The 27,637-nt window shown below is 37.0% G+C and overlaps 1 protein-coding gene across 8 annotated transcripts in view; it reads right to left on the bottom strand.

The window, feature by feature from the left end:
• Positions 1-873: 873 nt before the first annotated feature.
• The window catches only part of IFTAP (intraflagellar transport associated protein), a 42,066-nt gene continuing 15,302 nt past the window's right edge, over positions 874-27,637 (bottom strand). For 5 of the 8 annotated variants that reach the window (XM_032692155.1, XM_032692156.1, XM_032692154.1 and 2 more), the window contains exons 3-7: positions 16,691-16,848; positions 15,059-15,154; positions 14,059-14,116; positions 7,676-7,806; positions 874-1,112 (exon numbers count right to left, since the gene is read on the bottom strand). In XM_032692155.1, coding sequence (XP_032548046.1) covers positions 972-1,112; positions 7,676-7,806; positions 14,059-14,116; positions 15,059-15,154; positions 16,691-16,848 — 584 coding nt within the window. In that variant the 3' untranslated portion in view covers positions 874-971. The remainder of the gene's footprint in view (positions 1,113-7,675; positions 7,807-14,058; positions 14,117-15,058; positions 15,155-16,690; positions 16,849-27,637) is intronic. The other 3 variants (XM_032692160.1, XM_032692161.1, XM_032692162.1) reach the window with 3 other exon arrangements.

The following is a 27,637-nucleotide window of genomic DNA, read 5'->3' as shown; positions in this document are numbered from 1 at the left end:
GAAAGCTGGACCGGGACGATTAAATGAACGTGGAAGGGGTGACCTTGGCCCCCCTCACCGCTGTTGCCAAGCTGAGCTAGCAGCCTGAGATCGGAGCACAGAAGCTCTGACAGAACTCTTGAGGTAGATGCCTTCAACTGGAAGCTCCCCAAGATGTTCTGACTCAGGGGTGAATCCCCTGAGGAAGGGACCTTCATGGGATGTCTTACACCCCATGATAAGACGTAGTGAAGCGAGTTTTGTCCCTGCTACACAGTCCACGGAAGAGAAGGCCCTCACTTGGAGATGAAGGGCCACGAGGGCTTGGATACTCCGTTGTGTGTACTGGTAGAGATCCAGCTACAGCTGCTGCATGAGAAGAAGATAGATGCCTGCTGCCTTAGAGACATTGCTGCTCTAAGAGTGGAGAGGGATCTTTTCCTTCTTCCCTCCTGGACTTTTATTTGGAAGGGAGAAGAGATTTGATCCATTGTAAATACTTTTATGTCATGGTAGAGATAGCTAAGATTATATATAATATATTGTAGTATTTATTTTGTATAGTCATTGTAATATATATTCCCTTCCCCCCATTTGAGTCTTGTGTGGTGTCTGGAAAACCGCTCTCACACTGGGTTGAGATGTGGGAGGGGGTTTGGACTAGGGAATTGGATTTTGGAGTTCTCAAACCATGACACAGCTTTAGGATCAGCTTTGCACTAGTCAGGAACCAAGTCAGTACAATAATAAGCAAGAGTAGCCATCGTGCTAGTCTGAAATCCACCATCTTGTTTTGGTCACTCCAGCACACCTATCCTGACCCAATACAGACTCCAAGGCACGCTGGTAAAATAAACAAAAAATCTCAGGGATATCATTTACTGACCAGGCAGGTAAGAACATTAAATAGGGGTACAATGAAGAGCTATATTTTTCCCATAAAAATGTCATTTCAACAGCCTGCACAGAACGCCTTTGACTTAGTCTTCAGCTCATGCTGAACCCGTTTTCTTCTCTTTAGACAATTCTTTAATGGCCTTCAGCTCAGCTTCAGAGAACTTAGGGGTCACTGCCACATTGTCATAGTCAAATTCTTCATCAAGTGAGAAGGGTTGAACATCATCCCCCAGTAGCTGTAATGAGAAAAACCAGATACATAAATAATATTGCTGCAAGTGATAATAAGGTAGCTTAAAATATAAACTTCTAATTAATATTTAATTAAACTATTTTTTCTGACTCTAACGCTCTCAGCTGATTAAGCTCTTTTTAAGTAAAAGAATAAATTCAATTATTCAATTTGACCTAATTTAAGCCATTTAATGTGCCCCATTTGTACTGTACTGTATCTGAATGAATATCATTAACTAATTTTGCTCAAGGCAAGGAATCTAAAAACCACCCTAGCATACATCTATTATATTCCTGCCACTTGTAGCAGCATGGCTGTGGGGATATGGACATGTTATGTGCAGCTATGTTAAATTTCAAAGACAGATTCCATATCCTTAAAATTTGGACTAGTATTATGTAAAGCTTCAGCATACATGCATCTGATACTAATGTAACATGATTTCCAGAACACAGTTTGAGCAAAGGAAAGATCTGAAATGAGCAAAATGACACATAATCAATTTTCAGACTCCAATAATTTCTTTTCACCATCTCACAGATATGCAATTGGCTGGTTTGTATTTCTTGCATGATGAACATAAGAATCTTACTGCATTTGCCAATATGTGCCTTGTTGACATATTGTATAGCATTTTATTGCTTCTGGTTGAAATATCTTAGAATAAACACCTTGCCTATAAAATAAAATAATGAAAATGAATAACTATGGCAGGCCCTATGCTGATAAGAAACTGCAGGGGGCCACAACACAAAAGGTTTATGGTAAGCAGTTACATAAAATGAATTTCAGGGTAACACAGGAGACACATCCTCACTACTAAAACTGTACAGGAATGCTCCCTATCCCATGAGAAGTCAATATAACATGTCTAGAAATGTGTTTCAAAGATTTAAGTACTTCAGCACCAAATCAGCAAAAGATTTAAACGTATGCTTATTTTTTCAAGCTTCTGATGAATCCTTGGTGAAGCCAGTGACTAATGACATATTGAAATTGAGAATACACATTTTTTGTTTGCTGACAGGCAGGAAGAACAGTCAGCATCTTATGGTGACTGCTCAGTATCCTGCACAATTTGATGTGACATTTTGTAAGAATTGGCATTGACACAGCTAATGCCACAGGCCCGAGAAGTGGTAGCTGGATTCCTCTCTGGTAGCCAGGCACGTGATAGACACGGCAGAGAGCATCTGAGTAATATCTACCTCCTTTATTAATAAATTGTAATGTTGCCTGAATGATCAGGAAACAATTATTTGGGTTTGTATCATTTTATTAATCATCTGTATTGCTTAATTTTCTAGGGACCTGTTTTATACTGGCTTAAACAGATGATGGAGCATATGAATCATACTAGCTGCAGACCTGTAGACCATGGGCATTTATAATGGAAAAAACTGTAGATAGAGTTGGCTTGGAAAACAGCATTCATTCTGCTTGCAATTATTATGTCCGTGGACTATCCCAGGTAAACCATCATTAACTTTTATAAATAGCACATTTGAAATATGTTTACATGAGATAAAGCCTGCACACAAGCTTTCATTCCCATTAAATCGAAGGTCAGCTCCTTGACCTCCACACCATATTCATGTCCATTTTCATCTTTTTCACAGGCAGACACTCCTGGAATTCTTTGTAAAGTCAGTAAGGTCACCAGTAAGCAGGTAAAAAGTTGTACCACCAATAAGGATTCTACTACCTATCTTTCATTTGCAGAAATCCAAAACACTCTTCTAAAATACAATGCAAGGCACAGACTTTTCATTCAGTTTGGTTTTAACAATATTTGTTACCACATTGTGCTGGTTTTGGCTGGGGTAGAGTTAATTTTCTTCACAGTGGATGGTATGGGGCTGTGTTATGAATTTGTGTTCAACACGGGGTTGATAATACAGAGATGATTTTGTTATTGCTGAGCAGGGCTTGCACAGAGCCAAGCCCTTTTCTGCTTTTGGTACTGCCACACTGGTGAGGAAGCTGGGGGTGTGTGGGAGGTTGAGAGAAGACACAGCAGGGACAGCTGACTCCAACTGAACAAAGGGATAGTCCAGACCATATGGCATCACACTCAGTATATAAAGTGGGGGGAAGAAGGAAGAAGGGAGGACGTTTGGAGTGATGCCATTTGTCTTCTCAAGTAATTGTTACATCTGATGGGGCCTTACTCTCCTGGAGGTGGCTGAACACCTGCATACCCATGGGAAGCAGTGAATTAACTCCTTGTTTTGCTTTGCTTGTGTGCACAAACTTTTGGTTTCCCTATTGAAGTGTCTTTATCTCAAACCATGAGTTTTCTATCTTATCCCCTTCTGATTCTCTACCCCATCCTACTGGTGTGAGAGTGAGTGGCTGCTTGGGGCTTGGTGTCTGCCTGAGGTTAAACCATGACACGTATCTATAGGTAACTAAGCTAAGACGAGTTTAAACTACAGAAAGCCTTCATACGGATTCTACAAAAGCAACTCTATTTTCCTCTACCAACATAGTTACAGAAAGTATACACACATTCCCTATGACCTTGTGCTGACCTTCATGTAATTCCAGGAAACATTTTATGTAGACATAGCAAAATAGTGGAAAAACTTTTGTTTACAAAACTTGACCTCAAAATCCTAACTGAAATTAGATGCCAAAACAGAACATACCCAACTTCACCCCATTAACAATTTTTCTGTTACCCACTCATTTCACATTTGAAAAATTTGTCCACACTGCATATTTATCAGTATGCTCCATCTCTCAAATGAATACTCAAAGCAGTAGGGATTCTTTTTTTGCTTCTTCTCCTAAGAAGCCATTCACTTCAACCTTCCTTGTAGACAAGTAATCTAAAACTTTTATACTACAAACTGAAATTTTTATGTATTTCAAAAGGAAGACATCTTACAATAGAACACCAAATCCTCTGAGCTGATCAAGTTATTATCTGGTTATTTTGCCTAAGGAGCTGAGAGAAATATGTGAATTTCAGGTGTCTAATTTAACATCTAATTGAAATCTTTTTGAGAGCTCTCTGGGAATAGAATCCTGCTCTAATAGAAAACTGCCAGTTTGCTTAAGATTGCTTCTGTGATTTACTCTCCGAAGGAAAAAATCACTTTCATTTACCGTTTCTGCATTTCCAAATTAAAGGGGGGAAAGAATGTAATAATTATATTAATAACTGAAGTATTTTGCTAGTGGCTGTTTTATGAAGTAATATCGTAAATAAAATACCTTAAAGTTGACATTTTCAAAAGTCTATCAATAACTGGCAACTCAGTTCTTTTATTAATCTGAGTGAAGTTACAGTTAACTGAACAGCCTGTCTCTGTCCTCCTAAAACTTGTATTTCTGTGTAATTATGGCATCTATGATTCACTTGGTCAAATTATGCAAAGTATGCACATACACTCACCAGTGATTTCATTGCATACTCATAGGAAAACTCACTAGTTCACTGACAACAAATTAAAAAAAAAGCTGGGGGGAAGGCATGTATGCTATGATCTATATAAGCTTAACATATACTGGGGTACGCAGGAGAAAAAAAGTTTGTCTTGAGCTTGAGGCACTGGACTGGAAGTCAATAAATCTTGTCCAGTTTTCCACTTCCGCTTCATCATTCTGGACAAGTCATTCAATCTTTGTGTCTTTACTGGCCTCTGAGAAGACATAACTCTTCCATCTTCTTTCACTTAGTCAATCCTGTCTTTAAGTTCTTCCATGTTCTTGTTGCATTTATGCACAGCACGTAGCAGAAACAAACCTCAGTTGAGGCTATCAGTAAGACCTTAAACCAAAGAAACTCAGTGGAAGCCGTATTTTAGGTGATAGATGCTGCCATGCCACAGATAAAGATAAAATGACAGGCATGGTATATACTTTTTTGAATGCTGAAACTACAGACCAAAAGAAAAGGGAGAATAGAAGGGTAGAATTCTTCTTTCCTAATCCCAGCCATATAAAAATTAGGTTTCTAGATTAAGGTAGTTAATTAGCAAAAAACGGCCCAGCCAGAGCTTGTAGATGGAGATATACTACATCTTATGACAAATGCCTATAGCAAATGGGATGAATCACTTTATGGAGTTGCTTGTCTCTGCCTCCTGATGACTGAAGGACTAAATTAGACTGCATCTAAAGATGAAGTTGGGTGAGATGAATCCCACTTTGAATGCAAGTTTATATTGAGTGGATGGAAAATATGCATCAACTGCACTCATGTGTATGCAGGGAGGGAAATAAGAACAAATAAAGACCCTAGGAAGCAGGCATTAAGACATAAAAAAAGCTATGATGTCCTTTATGAAAGACAGTATTTAGTAGAAATAAAGGAGATAATAAATTCCTGGGTAGAGAAGGAAAATGTTCTATGATAATGTACTTCAATCATCGAGTGCATGCTGGTTCAAACTGGGACCATGGGAGGTCATGTATGCTGCTCTGTCAATACTGAAATCCTGTAATATGTGTATATCTAAAGTGAGGAAAGAAAGATGAAGGAACATTGGTGGACAACACAAATAATTTGCTGGGTCATTCACCAAGCCACTTCCTAACAGCTTTTGACAGAAAAACATTTTCAGGCAGACAAGTTGTTCTCTAACAATTAGCCAGGTTATAAACTGGGTCTTAGCAGAGCTTCATTTTTCAAACTTTCCCCAGCAATACATTCAGAGATACATACCTTACCCTGAAGTGCCTCACAAGTATTTCCACAGCGTAGACATTTGACATGCTGCTATTTTTCATACGGTATAGTCTTCCATTCTCTAAGAAAATCAATTAGGCAGTCACATTCTGTTGCCCTTCCCTAACAGAGTTGTTTTGATGGACAGAGAACAGTCTCATTTCAAAGCAGAGATGTCTCCAGGGAAAATATTTTTCCCTCTCTAAACTAGTTCTGCCATGAGCAATGAAAGACTTAATTTTCAAGGCAATGACAATTTGAAGCACTGAGGGATTTTCAAATGGACCAGTTCAGTCTTGACAGTTCTAAAAAATCAGGCCACAGTTATATTATCTAAATGAAGACACAAATATGTTTATAATTTAGGTAAAAAACTGCCTTCATCTTAAGTAGCCTGGCACCAACCAAATGGTTGTGAAAATTGCAAATCCTTCTTCTTGAAAAATGCAGCAACTCTTAACCAACATAATAATACTCAGTTTCTTTCATAACCTAACTTTTCCTCAAATGGACATGAATTTTGCATGCAGTGAGATCTTTATCTATTTTTCATGAGATATAGTTTAAAGAATCATATGCAGTCCTTTATGAACACTGCAGGCTGCTACAACCCGCCTTCCTCTTTGGTTTTATACAGAAGTTATCAAATGAGAAAGCTATAAAACCACATTCTAGGGGTTTTTTTTGTTCTTTTTTTTATTTTCTGTGCCAATGGATATATCCCGAGGCAAAAACCTTGAATTATGTCAATCCTTAGAGAAAAGAGTGAGTATTTTTATTCACAGAATGGTGGGCATCAAAGCTTAAGAGGTCATTTTAGTACATCTACTTTTTCCCAAAGCAGACTTGTTCCTTATAGTAAAGGGTTTATTGCAAGGAACTAAACACAACTGAGCTCAGGACAGGAGGCACCATATGCACTGCTATAACACCAAACCTTCATTGGTCATGAGTCATTTATAAACTTGATTTAAGCCTCATGGGAACATCAATAAGCATATGAAACTATCAAAACTGGCCCATTTTAGCCAGAAGCTAACTTCAGCTTCTAGCACAATGATCAGGCAGGGGAAAGGAGTGGTGAAGAATTCTCTGCAATAGAAACATCCCCAAAAGTTAATGCTCACACTGACTATTTGGATAGGAAGCTTAATGACTTAAAATAAGCCTGTGAGCAATCTACACCTTCTGTTGCAGTTTGAAAAGAATTGAAATTCTGAAGGAAAATGGCAATTCTAAATTAAAGCTTGTATTGACTGTGTCTCACTAAATGCTCACAGTCCATAAAGCAAACCTCTCCATACCAGACCTAGACAACGCAGACTCTCAGCAGCATCTTGCTACTACTCATTTCCAAGGGAACAAATCTCAATTCTGACCACAATATATTTTAAACCCTTTTTTTTTCTGAACTGTCATGTTAAAGGGACCATTCACTACCTCCTTGTTGCAGAAAATGGTTCCTATATTAAGCCAAAGAGAACTGCAGAATACCATGAGATCACTGAAAAATTAAATGGCCTATCATTCTGCATAAGTAAGGATTTGTTAAAAGGTCGGGAAGTGCAAGAGTTTACTTGAATATTCTGTGAGTTAAATAAATTAAATATTAAAAAGCCCATATAGCATTTGAAGTATTGAAGTACACATTTTGAAAATGTAGGATTATATAGTAGCAGTGTGAGAGATAAAATAGAGAGTTTATCTCAATTCTTAATGTATTTAAGAATTCATTATCAATTTAAAAATCACTAATATGACATGTTAACTCACAGTGGTTCCACACACTCCATCTAGATCCCTCTGTTCTTGTGGAAATAACGTTAGAAGGTAAAAGGAAAAAAAGTACCCCAAGCCCCTACTGTTTAAACAAAGAAACCTCATACCTCTTGGGGTCTGCTGTCCAGTGGCTGTGGAACTGACAAGTTTCTGAACTTCAGTTGAATAGGCTTATCAAAAATGGGTGTACAATAAGTCCCTGTCTGTTCTACCTCTCCCGGAAGAACTAATGACCCTGCTGAATAAAAAATTGTCAACATTAACCTTCCAGTTGACATATAAATTAGCAAAATCTTGTTAAAATCTTGTATTGCTCAAACACAAGCAGAATCTTGTTAGTCAAAGTGTGCTGTACTTATTGTTGCATAAGCTATCATTAAAACAGATCCATGCAGTCCTGAGCTACAATCTAAATAGTAATACTATACTAAGCAAAAATCAAGGTAGGTCTTCTTTCTTGAGGACGCTGTATTAAAAAATCTGGATGTAGATGCTCTTAAACTCAGAGAACACCTGGGATTACACCTATTTCATTCATAACAAAGATGGAAAGTCCTGAACAGAGATGTCTGCAGTATAAGTTATAAAATACCTCATCTGCCATTGACTAGCCGAGTAGGCTCATTCATTTCTCATCACCTGTACATTGGGCATTAAGAATCACTGCAAAGCATCCTAATATGACTCTCCCAAAACATTAAGTAAAAATACTTGGTAGAAGTACTAATATTCCCCACTACAGTGCCAGATGACTCTCTTGTCCAAGGATATTTCATTGATGGTTTTTCCTCCCTAAACTTTCCAAAAAGAGGTACTTGAGAGGACTTCCCCAAATCTGGGATAGAGCAACGTGACCTGTCCATGCAGGCACGATTTGGCCCACAGTTCACAAATGCACAGCCTTTTTGAATTGCTCTTCCTTTACAAACTTAAGCAAAACACTGGGAACAGTGAGTTTGCATTCTGTGACAGATCAGAAGGATATGCCTTAGGTTGAAAAATATCTTTTAACATGAATCAATCTCAGCTCTGCTACAGCACAGATGCATCCATCTTGTCTCAGTAATGTTTTTATGAAAGAACTTAAGGGGACCATATGTCTTGCAGTTTAGTCAAAGAATTATGTAAATCTATCTGCTATTTTTTCCATCTGATACACAAGTATCTTTACAGTTTTACACTACATTTACATTCCTCTTGAAATTTCAGAATAAATTTTCAAAGCATTGCTTAAATGTTAGTTAATGGAACCAATAAGAGGATACAGAGATGCAGGGTGGAAAGGATGAAGTTACTATTTAACTCTACCTGCACAATTTTACCAAAGTAGTGGAGTTATGTACCTCTCATTCTTCTGTGAATCTGCATTTGAAAATAATGATTTCCTAGCTAGGCCTTTGTAAAAAAATCCATGACCAAATTCTTCATTGAGCTTTCTTCTGGGAATAGCGTACTGTTTCAAAGCCAACAGGGTTTGGAGTTGCAAAGTAAAATGTTCTTTTAAAAGGAGTTGAATTAATTCCCTTGGGTATTTCATTCCCAGATTTTTGTTTCTTGGTTCATATTCACACATAAGTGGTTTCATTTTCATACCTATTCTCTTGGTTGTGTAGGTCAATCTCTAGCCACCTATGCGCTTTCAGTACTTGTTCTCAGCATAGCATCTGTTCTGATTCTGCACCAGTTATACGAGAAAGCTTCCTGTAAAGGACAGTACAGTCCACGGGTATCTATGTCTTCACATGCTCTGCAGCAACTTTTTTCATAACTTGTGTCAAAACTATTTGTAGGACAGAAGGAAGATGAGAATGCTTATTTAAAGACAATGGCATCTTCCAGTATTGTTTCAAACATGCACCCTAAATCTAGACTCTCACTAAAGTAAGGGAAGTCTGGACATGAAGAGGTTTGTATCACCTCCTGATATAAACACTGATTATTTCTGCACTAAGAGCTTCTCCCCCTCAACAGCCCAATCCAGAGAGAGAAGACGAGGAGGAAGCACTGTTATGCAACAGTCTGGCAATGGCTCAGAAAGATAACTCTTAAGAATTAGGACAACAGAAGGAAACTTATTTTTGCTTTTAGCGAGAAGTGCTTGTCATACTCAGAATGTCAATTCCACTTTTTAAGGCTTGTTAGAAATGCAAATAATGTTCAAATTCCCTTCAATCACCCCGTAAGAATGTAATCAACCTTTGTTTGCCAGTAGACATGCCAGAAATGAGCTTTGTCTCTCTCTATCCTGGCTGTGTGACAGCATATGAAAGTCTAATTGGTAAATGCTGCTTTCCCTGGTAATGTTTAATAAAGAAACTCCTTCAGAGAGAAAAATTAGAGAGTTTTGACAGTCCTTCTCAGTGGGAGAACCCAAAGGAACTCCAGGCTTTTGTAAGTTCTAGCCAGTACCTCACAGCTTGTTTAGGCTGCTGCTACAGCACTACTGGATGATGATCCTAATTAAGCTGCTAATTATGTTCTCTGTGGAGGTGATTAATTAGCAACAGGAAAGCCTTGGATACTGCCAACGGCACCATATATAGAGATAACTGAACAGGCAGTGATATCAAAAAACTGAGAAGACATTTTGAAATGCACCTCTCATATCATGAAGAATCAACTCCCTGGAGGATATAGCAGTGAACACCAAAGATTTTACTCAAGTCCAGCACACTTTAATGATGGCACATTTGGAAACTGAACAATTCTCTTTAGTCCCTCCCCCCTCAAAACCCAGAAAGTGATTATTTAATCTGTCAACAGTGCTGAGTTGGACTTTTTGCTTATTGTGTACCATTAATTATAGGTATAGAAAAAAAATCTACTGGCACAGGTCTGCTTCAAACTTTCAAGAGTAAAGAACTTCAAAGTCCTGTCTATATCTTTAACTTTATGGTAGCCAAACAATGCCCAAATATATATGCACTGACACAGATTTTACCACTTTCAGACACTACATTTCACAAAAATGCTGTTGATGGGCAGCTGAGAAGGGAGGCAATGATAACAAAAAAAGCTTAAAAGCTAAATTTTGCAGTCTCCTCTGATTCTCATGCTTCAGGCTGTTAGTCCAAAAGAGCTGCCTAGCGTGAAATCACCTCAAGGCAGTGCTAAATGGATTGCAGAGACTGGAGGAGAAAAACAAGAAAGGGATTCACCAGCTGGGGGGAGCCCCGTACTTAGAAAAATCCACCTAATTTAACTCTGAATCCTCTTCCTCAATCTGACTTTTCTGGAGGTAAGCACAGACTCAAAATATAAATGAAAAAGGCACGGATTATGAAAAATAACAGATATTGATATAATTTGCCTAAAGAATTATTTAATTAATCAATAGCTATGCTTGGCCTCAGCTTCAAAGTAACTGAGTCAATTAGGTTCTCCTCAGCCTCTGTGGGGTTACAGACAACCAGGACCTTGAAAAGATAAATTTGCAGTAACTCAGTGTTCCAAGCTGAACTAGGATGAGACTCTGACACCCTTGCCTATGCAGTCTCACCCATATATTTAACTAGTCCTGTTGTAATTTTAATTAATTTAATTTTCATTTTCTCTTGTATTTAAACAATAGCACACTCCAGGTCTCTAGATATGCTTTTTACATATTTTGTACTTTATACAAATATTACCTGTTATTACCTAACTACCCTTCAAGCCCTGCAGCAAGAGATTTGTAACCGGACCTGGAAAGGAATTCTGTTGATCAAACACAGGGCAACACAGGCACTAAGTATCCTCCATCTATCCCTGGAGAAAGCTTGATCATCTCTATTGTTGCCTTAAGCAACTTACAGTTACAGATTAAATGCAGTGAGAAAGAGCGATTAAACAGTTCACCATACACACGCTGTCTCTACACGAAGCATTAAAGCTATGGTTTATAGTTTAGGGCAACAATTTTACTTTGCCAATCATGGTTTACTGTGCCAAAGTCCCACAATGCAAAGCACTGCCCTGGTTTCAGGCTTTCAGCCCAGTGATGTCAAAGAAAAACAGCCACAATGAATTTGCATATTGGCCAACTCCATGGGCTGTTTTTTTCATTTGTAAGAAGCAGCTGCATGCATTCACACCTTAAAAGACATTGAACTTTGCAAAATACATCAGAAAAAGAAAAAAAAAAAACACTAGAATGGCTCTTCCAGGACCATTTCCCAAAAAGCACTAGTTTATATGAGATATTTTAACATCTATTTTCTATCATGCTTTTCACACTTGTCAATTTTGAGCCACTTGCCCCTAGGTGCAAATATTTATTATATTAATGTACAGTTGCTAACTTAGCTAACTGAACTGCCCTTTAAAGCTAAATGAAGCACAGACATAAAAGCTTGTGGCAATTACACTAGCAAGGTATGATATTTTTTACTGTGTAAAAAAAGATACAATATTTTTAGCTTGTTTTGTCAATATGAAGTCTTAAATCAATCATTTGTTCTGACATATAGGTGGCAGCATTTACAAATGCCAACAAAAGAATGTCTTTCAAATTTGTGTCACACTTTGCTTCATTTATAAACTAACTGGAATTCTTCAGAATTAATCCCTATTAAGGTGGTCAGTAGGGATATTATTTTAGATTACTTTATTATTGCAAACAATAGAAGTGACACCATTTTATATTTTAAATCGCATTTTGTTGCTATGGTTTCTAAAGGAGTAAAATTTTACCTCTCTTATTACAAAGCCTTTCAAGTGGATTTTGACATGTAAGACAACCATCAAGCTATAAGTGCTATTTTCTGCACTTAGGAGTTAAGGGGAAATTTTTTACCCTGACTCAACAATGATCTCCACCAAAGAAGCCCCAGGCAAAACCCAGGCTGTGCATTTCCCAGGTATAAATTTCGATGCTGTTCACTTCCCTTACAGAGTTTAAAAGGAATTATAAGTGCCTGGCTCAGCAGTGTTTCCATGCTGTAAAATGCAATCTAAATGCTTAATGATGTGATGAGTCTTGTTGATACAGTTTCTTTCTGCACTAAGGCAAGTCTGCCTCTGATGAAGTGTGTTTTACTAGGGGTTTCTAAACTTATCTGACTGATATTTACTCTTGCACACACACAAATACACAGAAATGACCCAAAAGCTGGAGAAAGGCAAGGTCTGTCATCATTCCGAATGTGATGAGCTAACCCCAAGCACTATCAGAGCTCTTCTTTCCTCACAGTTCCACTCAGTATTTTAGTGTTGAGCTTAATTCTCAGCAACCAATTTGGGGCCCGTTTGGAACTCACAACATCTAACCATACTTTAATGAACTAGATATAGACAATTATCATTTCATTACGATACAAGTGAAATTTTTATGCTTACACCAGTAAGCTCCAGGGTCTTTTTAACAGATATTACTATAATTTAAGGCATAAACACAGAACAATGGTCTATGAAGGGAAAAATGGGCACATATGAACACTACACTCAAGAGAAATCTTTGATGTCTGTACCTGATACAGCACTGCTGTCTTCCTACGTTCTTTCTGAAATGTCCAGGTTGAAGTAAGAATATTTGCTGTAAACCTGACTTATGTTTATTAGGTTTATTATTTTCTTATGAGATACTAGAAGTCTCTAAGCCCTCTGACTTCATAGGAATTCTGCATAGACAGAAAGACTAATCAAATCTTTACTGTAAGAGTGGACAGACCAATCAAATGGCAATGAGTAAGAAACCAAGGATCAAAGTCCTCCTCATTAGCAGCTTCTATCAGTGACCTCAGGCAAATCCCTTAATCTGTGTGGCTTGGTTTCTTTACACAATCACACGTATAAATGAGGAAAATTAATTTAAACACTAAAAGAGTGTCAATTCTGGTGGCAATAAAAACCACACAAGGATCTATGATAGACAAATAACTACAGACATTAACATTTCATTTATTTTTCAGAGGTGGGAGAGTTAAAACTATTATAGACATTCAACAATTCAACACAACTCAAAATGCTCATACTTGGAACTCTTAAAGAACTTCATTGTTAATTCAAAATCAGTCTCATCTATTTTAAGCCCAGGATGGAATCATTTTAATAGGTAGGGACAACATTTTCATTAAATACTTCCACTTTGCAGAACTGTCTCTCAGCACCCAATCGCTTTGTAAAAAACTTTTGTAATCAAAATAATTTCCATACAAAACAGAAGTGCAGGAAAATGCAGAAATGTTGCTAACAAGAAGTGTTCTGCACTTCTAAAAATCTTGACAAAAATAACTGTTCACAAGGACACAGTTTAATAAATATTCCTTTTAATTTATTTTCTCATTACTTCTTAAGAGTGAGGAAATTAGTATTTTAATTTGGGGAATTGGGGCAATGTGGGGAATTTTCTGGCAATAGAAGAACTGAGGAATATCATCACTTTTAGTTCTTTAATTAATGTTCATACTCTTGCATTCAAAGAAACATGTTCATGTTCATAATCTTTAATCATGTTCATACACTTGCATTCAAAGACAGAAAATGACAGTGAATTTGGAGGGGGAAAACCTACCACTGCATGTCTCTTCATCTGAGTCTATATCTTCCCAATCTAAGTACTTGTCCACCTGCTGTAAAAAACCCAAATTCCAAAATAGATTAAGATGTATTAATTCCATTCCTTTTAGTACAACCTAGAGCAAAGTAAAAATGCATTAAATTGTCTGCTTCATCTTTTCCATTCTCCCTTGCATTTTTCTAAGAATATGAATTTTCTTTGAAATGTGTAACCCAAAGGAAATACTTTTAGGTACAGGCAAAGAATTGCTTCCAAAATTGCCGCATATCAATGTAAGTGATGGGAAAGAAGCTGAAGCTGTACAGCAACTTTTTCAGGAACTCAGTGGAAAGATGGAGAAGTAAAATATTTTCATAGGAAAAAGATAAATGATAAGTTATTATGCAATTTTGCAAGTTCACTTCATATGGCACAGAGACAGTACATGCTATAGGCAAACTAGAGCTTGATCGTTCTGTTTTGACATTAATGGTGAACTGATTGGGAAGTAAAAAAGCTAAGAATAATTAAATTTCTAGTATTTCATCTGGGACATTGCTCTACTGTTTTTTTTGGACTGATCTTCCTTGAAAACAGTCTAAACCATCTAAAAGGTACCAAAAGAAAAGGCATTTGTCATTTCAAGTATCACTTTGAATAGATGCACAGGGTGAAAGGCCTTTACCAGCCTATATGTAACTAGTGTTACCATGGAGGATTTACTATATGCACTGAGTTGTCTGCTGTGTTTCTATGAAGTAATTAGAAATGCTCTTAGATCATTTTTTCCAACCTGGTTTGACAACATTCGCATCAAGAGTTACATAACCTTTACACTCTAAAAGTACATACTCACTAATATTTGAAAAAATTCTGGATTTCTCTCATTGTTCTTTCCCACAAATGGGAAATAAATACATCAACAAATTGCAAGTAATTTATAAGTTAATAAAGCAAAAATCAGTCATGTTCTGATCATAATCTCCACTCTGAAAAAAATCAAAGAAAACCCCACCTTCGCTCTTTGAGACAGACTGAGATTCTTTCCATCTGATCCACCAGCTTTCCAGCTCTCATTCATCACTGTCTGCAGGTAGATAGGCAGAAATACCTACATGTACAAACCAGAACCAAAGTAAGTCAAAGCTTGTACTGATTTACACATACAGTTCACAGAATCACAGAATGGGTAAGGTTGGAAGGGACCACTGAAGGTCACCTTGTCTAACTTCCCTACTCAAGCAGTGTCCCCTAGAACACATTACTCAGGATTGTGTTCAGACAGCTTTATATATGTTGTATATAAAAATTTTTAAGAAGTGAATGCAATGCTTCTGAAAATAAAACGGATGCAGGTATTTCCCTGAAAACCTACACAGGACCAGACTGAATCAATTGGAACAACAATGCAAGTAACCATAACATGCCTAAAAAGCAGCATTTAGAGGAGTAGCACTGTTTTCAGTAGCAGTTTTTTCCCCTCTTTCCTTTCCTCAGGGCAGGCTTAAAGATCACAGTGGTCAATTTACCCCATTACAGCCTCCTCCTGCTACTACACTAGCAATTTTTCTAATGCATTCTACTATCACTGTATTTGTTTCTTAAACTGCAAATGTGGCAAAAATGTGCAGCCATGTCTGAAGCTTTTTTCCTTAGATACAAAGACAAGCATTAAGATGTTCTATTACAAAAAGGATACTGGAATTCACACATTGCTTTATGGGGCAGAAAGACAATTCAAAGTGGCTAAAGAGACCCAAAGACAGACTATCCCAATGAAGCAACACTATACTTCATGAAAAAAAAAGTTAAAAAGAATCTTGTCATTATTATTACACAATTAACTGACAGAATGTGACTGTTTTAAAAGCCTTGCTTGATTCCATCTCAAGTGGAATAGTCCTAGTGGGGAGGAAAATGGCATTTTGTGCTCTTTGACTGAGGCCTGGCAGGCCCACCATTTGAAGACCCCTAAGTGTGTTGCTCTGTGTATTGCACAAAAGGACCTGCTACTTCTTTTTTAATAAAAACGTTAATGAAGGGAAATTTTGAGTACAGGCTAGATCACAGCTTTGTCACTTTGTTCAGGTTCTTAACAAGTTTACTCAGATTTCCATATCACTCTCTCCAGATGATGTCTGTTGTTTTCCTGTCCCTACACGTTAAATCCCTAATCTCATATGTTTCAGAAGACTAAAAATGCCTCTGGCCTGCCTACTGTTTACTTAGGCATTACTTCAGGTATCTGAAGTAATCGAGCTTCGGTAACACAGAACTCCATACTTCCTAAAATCTACAATAAACAAAATAAATCTCTACGTGCTGGGATCCATACTCTCAAGATTTCTTTTCCTTTTTGCCAACCTCTACTGCTAACTGCAATCTTCAGCAAAAGCATCACATGGCTCATTGCAGGGCACCTTATTTAATAGTTGGATTATGGCAGCTCTTCAGCAAGGCAAATGCCACCACCAAACACGATCCCTGCAGGTGCCTCTCTAAGCATTAAACACTTACATAGTATTTTAAATATTTGCCTTGAATCAGACAAATACCACTAGCCCCTAACATTTGAACAGTGTATCTCTTCATATTTTCAACTCTTTGAATGTGGTGCCTGTCCACTTGGACAGTTGTAACTCCTTACCTCATTCTCATTTGGCATCTGTGATGGAAGAGATACCCACATTTCTTTGCTTCTTTCAGGTGAGCCATTCTGTTTATTTCTGTTTGATAATTCAGAAGTAGAAAATATTTTTCTTAAGTAGTCCACTTTATTTCCTTGAATTGTCTTCTCCTCTTTCTCTGCAAGGAGAATCACACCAGGTCAGATAACATAAAGCACTACCCAAGAAAAAAGAAAAACATGTATTTCCTTAGATCTAATATTGACTTATTTTACACATTCACTTTCCCTTTCATGCTCAGAGCTTCCATGTGCAACACAAAAAAGTATTTTGCAGCCCTTATCATAAAACCGAATATTCATTTGAACTTCAAGTGCATGGAGTATCACCTCCATACTGAAGACTTAATTGTCTCAAAAGCTTATGCAATGTACAGAAAAATTTATAAAACCAACCAAGAGCTGAAATACCCAGAAAAGCAAGACAGCAGAATTATACCTTAGCTTTTATTCTAAAACTTTATTTAAATTCTCTCTCAATTCTGGACAAAATGGCACATAACATGTGCGCCCATGTCTTCATCTGACACTGCAAACACCAATATATATGAAGAATCTCTTCTTTGAGACACTACTATACACCAGTCCAATGGCAACTGCACACAGCTATTTCAGATGTACACTTTTAACATTAAAACCAGAAAACCTCCCTCATTCCCCAACACCAACACACACTCCCAACACTTATATCTCTAATTGTAAAAGTCCATCAATGATGCTTACATGGGATCTGTGCTTACAAAATCACTTGACTTGTCAAGGAGATAACTAATCAATGATGTATCTTCTGACCAAGCACAAGAAAGGGCTCTGATGTTGATCATAGTACAGAAATGATCTGGGCCACAAATGGAGTAATTCTTACACTTTCTACATCAGCATCTTGGTATCACCCTATTTATACTGGCTATTAGTAGGTTCACATGTGAACCTCACAACCACTAAAGCAAACACCCATGTTGTCTAGTATAGAAGTGAGCTTTGGCAGTTCTTCTCAGAGCTGGTACTGATACTGGCTGGTCCAGGGTCAGTATTCACAGAGCTCCTGGGTGTCCATGGACACCACCACTAGAACCTCCACCACTCCTCCACCAGTCCAGGGCTGTGTGATGAGATGCACTGACAGGTCCTATAATTCAGCTCCTGTGTCTTTAGTTAGAAAAACACCTCGTTTCTTTACACAGTGCTGCTTTCAGTGTTTAACAGCTATAGAATGCTCAGCAATCTGAGGGGAAAATTTTGCAACTAAATACTTTTTTATTGGGATCAGACTAACAAACAGCAGTATGCCAGTGATCCTTCATTGCCAAAAGTTTAGGTCCAGAAATTAAGGAACCAATGCAGATGTTCAAGCAGGGTTTGTTCCCTTAAGAAATTCCTTTGGTCTTGAAAGACAGACTGGAAAAAATGTTTTGACAGTGTATTTTCAGAAGATCAGAATAACTTCTCTTGGGCTTATTTTATACATCAACAGTGGCTAATTGAGTCCTCACTGAAAATAGGGAAGTATTCAGAAACAGAACTGAGTATTTCAATGATAATTTTTGACATCTTTCAGACCTTTAACAACTCCTTGGACAACAACAGCAAAGTTAAGACAACTATAAGAGCTTCTGACTGTCCGACCAGCCAGGGCCCCAGGGCACAAAGGCTGGTGATCATCATCTAGGTGATCATCAAATGAAATGTCAACAGTACTGGCTGGATCTAGGAGCTGCTTACAGATAAGTATGTGCATGGATGTGTGGATTTCCAAATCCATGCTGTATAGTTGGGTTTTTTCCCTTCAACATGGCAAAAAATACAGTAATCATGGCCAAAATAAAAACGCAGTACTTTTTCTTTTAAAAGTCCCATTATCAAATATGGAGCAGCTACAGGACAATCAGTTCAAATAAACTTCACACCATATTCTCTTAATGAAAAACAAATGCTCATTTAATGAAGTTTTTTGGGTTTAGTTTAAAAAATCCGCTTTGCAACAACAAGAAACACAGCAGTGCATTTCTAAAGCATAATTATATGTTACAAGCGTTGAAGCAATTCTTGTGGAGAGTACTAATGATGCCCTTGGGGTTACTACACTGAGCCATACAGCAGAGTTCTTAATACCCTGGGACAGCTCTGTGCTGCCATTACTGTGACACAAAGAAAGAACTGGCAGAATGGATATAACCTGAAGTCCACACTCTTATATAAAGTAGGGTTCATAGAAAGAAAATTGCACCAGACCAGAGCAATCTAGCAAACAGATTTTAATGTTCACATCACAGATGGATTCTCTGAATAATTCCTAAATCCCAGGACTCTGTGACATGTGGCTTCTCCCCACTTTTTTAGCAAGTACTTTCCTAAAACAATATTTGGATACAGCAGTACATATGAGCAATCTCTTCCTCCTACACACTCTCTTTTTCAAGCCATGGAAATGAAGCAGCATTTGACAAGAAACCCTCTTTTAAATTCTTGACTGGTAAAATGGTTACCCACTATTTGAAGAGACTTTTACAGTCACCCTACTTCATAGGAAGAACTAGATGGCTATCTCAAAAAGCTTCAATTTTTTGTTACTGTAGTAGTAAAGCATGGATGGACATCCTGTTTTATACAAAGAACTTGCAAGTTTTATCTTAAAGACTGACAAGACACCAAAGGATATTAGTGTATTTTAAGTGTATATTGGTGAATTACTGCAGCCAAACATCTGCAGACCTATAGAGTAACGAGGGACTGAGGACCCAGTATCCTCCCTGTCCACACCAGGAGCATTTATGTATGAGAAGTGATAAAAAGCTTCCAGAAGCCATACAATTTTGTCAGCCAGACAAACAGAGAGACAAAAGAAATCATCACTGGAATGATCAGCAACATAATTCATGCAGATGACAGACTCTGAACAAACATGATATTCCTGTACTAGCCCGTGCTTATTTTGGATACCACTGTGGTCATTCTTCTGGGATATAAATCAGATCATTCTTCTTGAAAATACAGATTCTGAATTTTCCAAAGAAAATAATATAATTTTTAGCATCAAAAGACCTATGACACATAGTTGGGTAGTTATAATTAGGCAGTACATATGAGCTGACAAACTTCCTTTATTAGGTTATATATTTTCTGGACAGCTGAGCTATTGTCACAGCTAAAAAGCTAGATAGATTAAATGAGCTGGTAAGAAATCAAGTGCATTCATAGTCTTTATGTGCCATTTACCAACTCCAGACTACAGCTAGAAGCATTATCCCTTCTCCTAAGAGATCAGTCATAAACTTTTGTCAGAAACCTTTTTCTGGTTAAGACCATTGCAGAGTTATTGGGTTACAGAATATTAAACATTACTTTTGATGAAACATTCCAACTGCAATATGATACTAAATTAATGACTGCATGTGAAGAAAAATTCAGAAAAAAAAAGTGCCTAAGCAACCCAAAGCAGTTGTTAAAAGCAAGTCTGCAGACAGAATATCAACTATGCAACCATGAGCACAATGAGGCCATGCCATATAAATTAAAGGGGGGGAGGTAAATTAAACATTATGTTGCTAGCCTCAAGTACGGTACCTCAGGACCAGTGAGATCCACCTTCAGATGTCCAAAGTAATTACTGACACCTACAGCTTCCCAGTGCATATATCACTTAACTGGCTCCCTCAAAACAGTTAACAGTCATGATCTTACAAAATATTATTAAAAACAACACACATAAGTTATTATAAAGTTAAGGAAACTACAATCTGTAGTAGCAGACAAATATCACAGATGTATTTCTTTGCTAGTGTTCTGAATTTCAACCATTTCTGTTCCCATTTCTGAAAAGGAAGGAAGGAAGGATCACATTCAAGCCAGCAAGCGAATCACTCTGCCTTTCCCCTGACTAAGTGATAATTGACTCATTATTCACAGTCACAGCTCTCAACCTGCCAAGATCCTTGTAGAACACCGGCCTTCACAACATGTGACTTAAATCAAAAATAAGGGATACAAACACAACAGAATGTAGCAGAGGAAGAAAGCTGAAATGATGGAAAGATTCACATATTCATCCTGCAGACAGATTTTGTCTCACTTTTTAGACAATTTACTGTCTGTATCTTAAAAATGAAGTAAGAAGCCAACCTAGGTCTCTAGAAAAGTATATCTGAGTCTCTCAAGAGAAGTATCCATCATAATGGTGTGTCACCAAAGAGTACGGTGCACACTTCAGAAACACGTTTGTATCAGAAAGTATATGAAGCTTGAGAAATTATTTTGTCTCCTGCTATCTATCCTCTATATTGCTTAAAATTCTCTTTGTCTTCCAATTTGGAAGGGAATCTTTTGAAAATGTCCACTGATCACTCACATCTTTCAGAGAATATTGGATCACAAAAGTGGAGAAGAGAGCTACCTGTATTATCAGGAAAAACTTACTGTCAGTGTAATCTGTTAGATGACATAGTAGTCCCAGAAGAATGATAAAAGTCTCATGGTCTGAAACATTTCAAAGCCAGACTAGACAGAGCAATCAGTAACATAACATAGAAAATCTGGCTTGGGATAACACACTGCACAAAACAATACAAACTACCAGATATTTCCCACCTTTTTTTCAATTGAATTAATTCATTCCAAAAACAAAAACTGGTTGAGAATTATAAACAGATCCCTTTAACTATATAACAACAACAAAAAAAAAACATACAGGAAAGCTACTACCATAAGTTCCACCTTACTTTTTTATCTTCAAATCCTGGACTGAGGGCCAGCAGAAGGCCTGTGAATCCCTTAAATCCCTTCCAAGTTATGCTTTGATGAAAAACCTGGGATTCAAATACTACAGTGACTTTGTAGAGGACTCCTGAACAACGAACAATTTTAATCAGAGCAGCATAATAACTGTCTTGAACAGAGGTCACAAGCACAAATTTCATGTTCATTCACTATCTCCATTCTTCAAACCCATCATCAGCAAACAACCACATTTTAAAACAAGAACAAAGACTCACTGAAATGTTTCCAGAACATATCACTTTGACATGTTCACAAGGTGGTAAAATACTGTAGAAGTACCTGTATTTACCTATTTGTAACTATGTAAACCATTGTACCGCGCTGAGTTCATCTACCCTAAATGACAAGCTGTAAGAGGTAAAAAAACGAAATTTCAAGGCTTAAAATCCAATTTGCTGGGAAGATAATTTTTAAAGCCTTCTATCAATTTTTGATAACTCAATCAAAGCAGCCCCCAGATTTTCTGCAGTAATCCAACCAAAACTTCCAGCCTCCCTCTGCTTGTATGTTCTCCTGCTGAGAATAGAACAAAGTGTTTTGAAGTTACTTAGCCTAAAAAAGCCTTTCTATGTTCTCCAGATATCTTACTGTTTCTGTGTATTTATATGCATAAATCTCTGTAAATCAATGCAGTTTGTCCAAGTTTTCATCACAAAAACTCAAAGTATCCCATACAGGAAGTACCTGGAGGATTTCAGTATAAGGGTTCTATATGTCTGCCCATAAGTAAGAGCAATTCATGGGCAATTCAGGCACCTAAATTTCATCACATAGTCCTGTTTTAGGAGTCTTAGGGCACAGCCTCCTGCTGCCACCCAAAGAAGCAGGCGATGCGTCATAGACAGTGTGTCATATCTGCCCACCCTCAGCACTTGAATTGGCTATCCCCTAACTACCTGCGTTCCTGTAAATCCCATTCCAATCTTACTCCACCAAAATCCTCACTAATTTCAATGACAGTGATCTCACAGTAGCACCGAGGAAGCAGAACTCCTCTGTCAAACTTGATCTATACAGCAAAGAAAATAACTTGACTAAAATACTTGCCTAAGTGTGCAAGTTAATGTTTGTAACACAAAAATTCAGCTCGTGCAGCCTTTTTGTCTAAGCTCTTTGATCTTATCTTGATTAAATAACAAATTAAATAACGAATAATCTGCAGAAAGTATTGTTTAGCTTTTTTTTTCCTTCAAAAAAGGTCATTTTTACTATAATCAGTAATATGGCCTTGAATTTTTTTCTCAGTTATGCCAATTTTTAAGGATATCTCACTACACCATGTCCTCAGCTAGGATAAGTCCATGGAGTGGGACAAGTAATTTCAGTGGGATATTCCTCACCTGAAAGGGTCTCAATTGTTACTTTTGGTTGTTATTTTTGAATATTTACTATGTTTAAAAATCAGTTAGGAAAGGACTTTTCTTGTGCGTGCTCCTTCAGGGGAAAGATGAATGACTGCTACTCTCAAGTATATTTCAGCCATGCTCACATGCCTGCTCTAACCTAATGTACTACAGTAATACTTCTCTAAAACCAACTGAACTCCTAATTTTCAAAAGTTTAACTGTTCTTTTACTGTATCAATCTCTCTCCCTTTTTACTAAATGGAACCTATGTGTTCTGGTTTTATATAGTGTTTATCTGTATCAATATCTATGTCTCTGTTGTGCTTTAAATAGTCTCAGTGTTAGAAAAGGGGCAATATTTCTTGTTTATACCTCATTCACACCAACTGATCATTTAAAAATAAGTATGATTCTTCCACAGTTCAACAGTGTTTTTGCTGGATACCTTCTCCATTTGAACACTAATGTAGTCAGTCACTTGATAATTTCAGTAACCTTCATGAGCAAAATCTGGCTTCTTCCAACAGAGGAAGATGAAAAATAATCTTAAAAAGAATTCAGAAAACCATGAGAGAAACACTAGAACAGATCCTCAGTGGATATTAACCAGTACGGTCCTATTAAGGGAGCTATACCTCTCAGTATACACCAGGGATCAAGTGGTACCTATCACCACCAAGCAATGCCAACATACTAGAGCAGATTTCTAGTTCTAACAATAAAGAGTGTTTATGTGGTAGGGGGAAAAGCACAGCTTTCTAAAGGCAGAGGCTGTACAACTGATAGTATTTTGTAACTATAATTTGAGAGAGTATCAGGATACAAAAGCTGTAACACTTTTTCCAGTTGATAAAGGTAGGCCTGCTTCCAATAGCTTCAGAAAATCTACACTGTCCTTTGCAGAATGCAAATACTGTTATACTTCATAAATTTCATTTCAGGGACAGTTTAAGAAGAGCTTTAAATTAGACAGTAACTAATTGGAGAATACTATTTCAGTGTATAACAGCTCCAGACTTCTGAGTTTTGGCTACACTAAGCCATACTTTGAAGCTTAGCTAAGAAAAACAGAATGTATTTGAGTTTATTTCTTAAATAAGCACTGCATTTGTTGCACTTGATTTTTTTATTTTTTTTACAGTCAAAGAAACCACAAATGTGCTTAAAGTCATTCTCAGTACAAGGAAACTACATTAAATACATATGTGTGGGGAGCACTTTAAAAGAGCAGGAGATATACTAAGAAATCAGGGCAGAATCAATTATGAAAACTTTCTGTGTACTTGCATCCTAGAAGAATTCAGCCCTAGTAGGCAAGTAGACAAACGCTGTAAGAAACAAGTGAATTGTATATAATTAAAAGCATCTGACATCTCCATACAAAGTGTTCCTTTCTTAACAAATAATGTCATAAAAAGATTATAGCAGGTGGGAACAAACTAATAAAATGTCAGAGAGCCCAGGAAAATGCTTGATTTTAGACATTATAATCACAACATTAAAGCATCCTTAAAAGGTCTGGTTTTGGTTGTTGTTTTTTTTTTAAAGGCAAATACCTACTTTCTTGAAATTAGGCAATTGTATTTGATTTTATACTGAACACAGAAAAGCACTCAATTCTATAAAGAGTTCAGCACTAAACTGGAAGCGAAGTTACTTGATTTCTGTTTCCTGATTGTCCTGTTAAGTCACTATATATAGCTCTGATCTCTGAAATTATTTGCTCTGCGTCATTTCCACATCTGTAAAAGAGAGCTTCCTCACCTCATTGCAATGACATGAAACTAAGCCCACAGCTGCAGTTAGCACACTTCGATGCCTTTCAAGACAAGGTGATGAGGTACAGCAAGAGTTCACTCTGTGTTACTGCTTTTTATAGTACTACAGAATTCAATCACTGTCAATATGTCACTATATGATGGAACCTTTATCAAGCCATCAACAGCAAAATCACAAAATATTTCCCTTTCCTACATTCTAGAAAATCTAAGTTATACAAGAGAATGAAAATGCTTTTTTTCTTTTATCTGAAACAATCTTTAGAAATTGTTTAATAATAAAGACATCACAGAAAAAAACCCAAAACTGCTATCAGGGAAGCACTATTATTGAAGGGCTGACCAAGTTTCCAAGAGTCTGTCCTTATCTGGTGCTGCCAGTGAGCTACTGTGCAATGAACACAAGTCATTTCCCTTTTTTTAGGCATATTTTTTTTCTGTCTATACAATGGAGATGAAGTATCTTGCACAGCAAATACCAGGACAAAAAATATCCATAAAACAGATCAGCCATTATTATTTCAAAAATAATCTATTAAGTTTGCATCTCTATGTCTGGGTTTTTTCCTACATTTAGGGGCTCTGTATGATGTTTGATTTCATACTATATTGAATAAAGGTTACACAGAGATAGGTACTGAATTTATGATCAATAGAAAATTGCAAATTTTGTCTCCCAACCAATTCTATCAAATGCTCCAACACAACACATCAATAAAAAGCTCTGAATTGACGCTGTTCTCCTATTTCATGCCCTGTTTAAGTTCCGTGGGGATGACAGATTAATTTAATTAGTTTTATTGAACTGTCTAGTTGCTTTTATTGGAAAATACACTCATAGGCTGAAATTTCTCTTGGGGTTAGCATTGTCCTATTGGTCCATTTTTAAAATTAAAGTGAATTTACTGTCATTTCTTATATAGTTTTCTGCTATGCTTTCTGCTGTGAAGACTCACATTTGTAAAGTGTCTCCACTGACACTTATACAGGAAGTTGAAAGCTTTTGTTTTTCCTGAATGTGGTTAATGAAAAAAAAGCAGGAGACAGCTACCATCAAATGGACTGTGAACTGAATACATCGCCCAGCTTTCACTGGATGTTGATCACAACACACAAAATGGCTCTTGCAGGCCACCTGGAAGCAGAGAAGTGGTCAGTCACTTTCAAACTTCCTCCACTTGACAGTTTGGTTGGCACAGAAGCACTAAAACAACAGCACTGAGGCTATGAAGTTTATATCCAAGGTTTCGTTTGCTTAGATGGGTCTGATCAAAGTCCTTGGACTTCAGCCAGGCAGTGTGAGGTGTATAAAACAGAGTAAAAGGAACAGCAGGAGTGGAATTAATTTAATTTCAGTGGTCAACTGCCCAGGACTATGGAAAAAAATACAAATTTAAACTTGGGTTTGGGTAAGAATTTTATTAATGGCAACATTTTTCTATGCAGCTGACTGATCCAGAATCCTGTATTTTCAGAAGTGGGAGAGGAGTAACTTAAAATCTAGATGAAGAATTTGAAGCCTGGAGGATTTGGGGTGGGGTGGGGGTTTCTGTAGTTTTTTTGCAGATGGTCAAATGAGATATTTTATGCTCCAGTTAATTTCCCATTCTTCCTCTGAGTTTAGAAAAATGAGCAGATGCTGCCTTCTAATTTTGGACATCGTAGTTCTCTCCACCAGATTTCAAACAATCTTCCTATGATTTGAACTCTTTTGTACTCTGTGAGAATTTTTTTGAAGGTAGGGTGGGGTGTATTTTCATGAGATGTTCTCCGAAGTTGTTCTAGGAAACGTGTAGTTCTGAAGATACCACTCATTGACCACATCTACAGAAATCTGAATCATCCAGTTTTTTGTAAATCCAGCTCTTCTGAGGTTTCTTCAACTGCACAATCAATAAATCAGTCTTAAAATTTTTCTCCGTACTTAAAAAACATAGTGGAGTTGTGCAAACTCAAAACAAAAGCCAGTTAACTGTTTTGTCATCGAGTTGTTTTTATACTCAAAGCTAAAAGAATAAACTAACAAAAGTAAATATATAACTTGGCATAAGCATAAGGGGGTTTAGGGATTCTAAGAACAGTACACATGAATGTATTAAAATAAATGACTAAAACACTTATTCCTCTTACCAGTATCTTTGCTCTGACTTCCCACAAGAGGAGGTCTTCTCTTTTCCAGATGCAAAACTTCTGCAAAGCTTGAAAAATGCGAGCATGAAAAATTTCATCTTTCTGAATCTGTGCTTTAATTGCTAAATTATATTCCCGAGGATTCACCAGCCCTTTCACCTATCTATTCATCTTGTTATTATCCATATGACAAAAAGCACACTTTGGATGGTATAAGTAGGAAAAATAAGAGACTTAACTAGAATCTTAACCTAGCCCTCAACTGTCCATCCATTACAGAATCAATAAAAAGGGGTTAAAAATTTTCCACTTACAAAGGAAGTGCTTTTTAAATATTATGTATTCAAGATATATAGGTCATGTTCTGTTGGAGCATATATGTTTTAAATGCTGAGGTCAGACTTTTAAAAATACATTTATGTATGTTTATCCATGTTCCATCAGATCTGTAGATGTGAGGTAAAAGTCTTACTATAGGATTTACTTGTCAATTAGTCTATGAACTCTCATTCTCTCACTGCACCAAGCACAATTTAAGGAACAAAATCATTGGGATTTTTTTGAATTTTAATCAGGAAGATTAAATTCCCATATCAAAGATATAATTTTATGGTCCAACTAAGTTATAACTTATCTGTGTGATAGTTACACCATACACATGTCATGATATCTATTATACAGAATTTAGAAGGACTTATTTTGACTCCAGATCTTGTTCTATATGAACTAAGAGAATATCTTTTCAAATATAGCACAAGGAAGAATGGAAGTAGTCAAAGGTCACGGATTCAGACACCAAAAAAACATTCTAAAACTATGATTTTCTTGATTAGGATATTAGCAGTTCATAAAAAGTCAAATGGAAGTCAGGAACGTAAAAA

This window comes from Chiroxiphia lanceolata, chromosome 6 (assembly GCF_009829145.1).
Source record: "Chiroxiphia lanceolata isolate bChiLan1 chromosome 6, bChiLan1.pri, whole genome shotgun sequence".
Lineage (NCBI taxonomy): Eukaryota > Metazoa > Chordata > Aves > Passeriformes > Pipridae > Chiroxiphia > Chiroxiphia lanceolata.
This window is presented reverse-complemented; position numbering and strand designations above follow the sequence as displayed.